This window comes from Echinops telfairi, unplaced genomic scaffold (assembly GCF_000313985.2).
Source record: "Echinops telfairi isolate 266 unplaced genomic scaffold, ASM31398v2 ScPeMD7_23;HRSCAF=83, whole genome shotgun sequence".
NCBI lineage: Eukaryota > Metazoa > Chordata > Mammalia > Afrosoricida > Tenrecidae > Echinops > Echinops telfairi.
Window position 1 is genome coordinate 4,621,292 of NW_022103920.1, and position 2,380 is coordinate 4,623,671.

The 2,380-nt window shown below is 60.3% G+C and overlaps 1 protein-coding gene across 1 annotated transcript in view; it reads left to right on the plus strand.

Moving 5' to 3' along the window:
• The first annotated feature begins 374 nt into the window (after nucleotides 1-374).
• Nucleotides 375-2,380, plus strand: part of KEL (Kell metallo-endopeptidase (Kell blood group)) — a 20,505-nt gene continuing 18,499 nt past the window's right edge. Inside the window, exons 1-3 of the mRNA XM_030885263.2 lie at nucleotides 375-392; nucleotides 574-715; nucleotides 938-1,117. Coding sequence (XP_030741123.1) covers nucleotides 375-392; nucleotides 574-715; nucleotides 938-1,117 — 340 coding nt within the window. The remainder of the gene's footprint in view (nucleotides 393-573; nucleotides 716-937; nucleotides 1,118-2,380) is intronic.

The following is a 2,380-nucleotide window of genomic DNA, read 5'->3' on the forward strand; positions in this document are numbered from 1 at the left end:
TATTGAATTGGTATTATGGGGGGATATTGTGGTGGGGGCTGTGGGGATATTGAATTGGTATTATGAAGGATGTTGGGTGGGGGTTTTGGGGGATATCAAGGTGGTGTTGTGGGTGATACTGGTGTGGGGCTGTGTGTGGAAGGGCCCTGCCCTGCTGGGGCTGAGGAACCTGAATTTGAGGGGAGAAGGAAGGAGGTAATGTTGGAGGATAGAACAGTGGAGTCTGGGAAGGGGTGCTCATCTGAAGTGAAGATAAATGTTGGGGGTGGGGGCAGGAGAGGTGTCGCATGGTTTGACACAGACCCTTTAATGCATCTTTCCTGAGCCGTCTCTCTCTCCTCCAACCTGCCCAGGAGGTTGAACGTGACCTGGAGATGGGGTCTATCCAGGAGGTAAGTGACCCCCCACCCCCCATGCTCCGAGGCTGGAGCAGAACCATGTTTTCACCCAGTCCTGCCAGTCCTTACTCACCGCTGTCTCTGTGTCCCCAGAGGTGCAGAGGGCAGGCTCAGGGGGACAGGGAGCCCTTGCGTTCCTTCAGGCATGCTCCCCACAACCTTCCTGTCCCCACAGGGGCCTCCCCTCGAGGGCCTGCCCCCAGCAGGAGGCCGCCGGTGGCCACCAGCGGGGAGGGTGCTGCTGACACTCCTGCTCCTGGGGCTGTTGCTCAGCTTCTCTGTGCTTCTGGGCTACATCTTCGGGAACTGCGGCCCACGTAAGTACCCCTGGGGATCCCGCCCGCCCCGCCCCGCCCCCAGCCCCGCCCTGCACGTCGCCATCCCCATAGACCCCCTCCCGACCTCTCAGACTCTAACTCTGTCCTCAGGAGCCCCACCACCATCCACCTCTGCCCAGGCCTGTCTCCTTACTGCCTCACCACAGTCCCTTCTCTGGCCCCTGGGGGGCACCCTCGCCTCTTTCTCTCTCCGCCCTGCAGGCCCCTGTACCTCCCCCGTGTGTCTGGACCTGGCGGCTCACTACCTAGCCTGGGGGAACAGCAGCGTGGCCCCCTGCCACGACTTCTCCAGCTTTGCTTGTGGGAAGGCGGCGAGGGGGATCATCCATTCTTTTCAGGCTCTGGAGGAAGAAAACAAGGGTCGACTCCGGAGAATTCTAGGTATGGAGCCCAGGATGACTCGGAGCCTGCCACTCAACTGTCAGGACGGCCCCACCTGGGGAGTGTAGGCACCCACCCGCCCCCCACCACCCTCTTGGGCTTCCTCAGGTATCAACTGCCTGGGCCGGGCTGCTCCACTCACCTCAGCCCATCTCCTACCATCCGATGCTTCCTGCACCCACTCTTTACGGGGTCCCTGTCCCTCTCCTCTCCCATGCATCCCAATGTCTCCCGTCTCCCCTTTGCCACCTGAAGCTCTATCTCAGCTGATCTGTCATGTCCCCTGAGCTGACCTCCCTCACCAGCACCTGCTGGGCACCTGCCATGCTTGGTTTCCTCCATCCTGCTCATCTCTAGCCCTCATAGCTAGAGCCCCCCTGACTTCAGAGCCCTCCTGATTTCAGAGCCCCACTGACTCCTTGGGCTCCCTCGTCAACCTCAGTGCCTCCCTTCCTCCACCTCCCCATTCTAGCCCTTCCGTCACCTCCTGCCTCACTTGGGCCAGGCATGCGGACTGACCTAGAAGGAACAGGCTGATGGGGTGACCGATGGGGGTGCTGGTGGGGATGAGAGAACCAGGGGATAAGGGGTGAAGGGTGAATGTGTCCTTGGAGGTGCCGGTGGATAAATGGGGGAAATATAGGCACGGTGAATATATTGGAAGGAGAGCTCTGGGGATCAAAGCAGGTTTCTGTGGACAGCAACTCTCGGGGGCTGGGAGAGGAGAGAGAGGAGGTGAGGGGGCGGAGAACGAGGGCACATCAAGAGAACAGGACCCGGGGGCCGCCCACGTGGGGGCTGGAAGATGACAGCTGAGGGTGGTGTGCAGTGGGGCACCTCTGGCGAGCGGCGGCCAGGCATGCCTTCGCCGTGCACGGAGACCGAGTGTTGACAAGGTCTCCTTTGGGGTCAGGTCTCTAAGATGAGAGGGGGTGCTGGGACAGTGGGAGTGGGGCCTGTGGTGGAGATGGGGCAGCTCTGTGGGTGATGCTAAGGTGGGGGCTGTGGGTAACACTAGGGTAGGGGTTGTGGATGATGGACGACATTGGGTGGGGGCTGCAGGTGACATTGGCATGGGTAGCATTGGGTGGGATTGTAGGTGACCTTGGGATGGTGGCATGGGGATGCTGGGTGAGAACTATGGGTGATATTGGGGTGATGTTGTAGATAATGTTGGGGTGGGGGTCTATGGGTGAGATGGGGCACTGTGGGTGATGCTGAGATGGTGTTGTGTGACATTAGCATGGCGTTGCAGAAGGCATT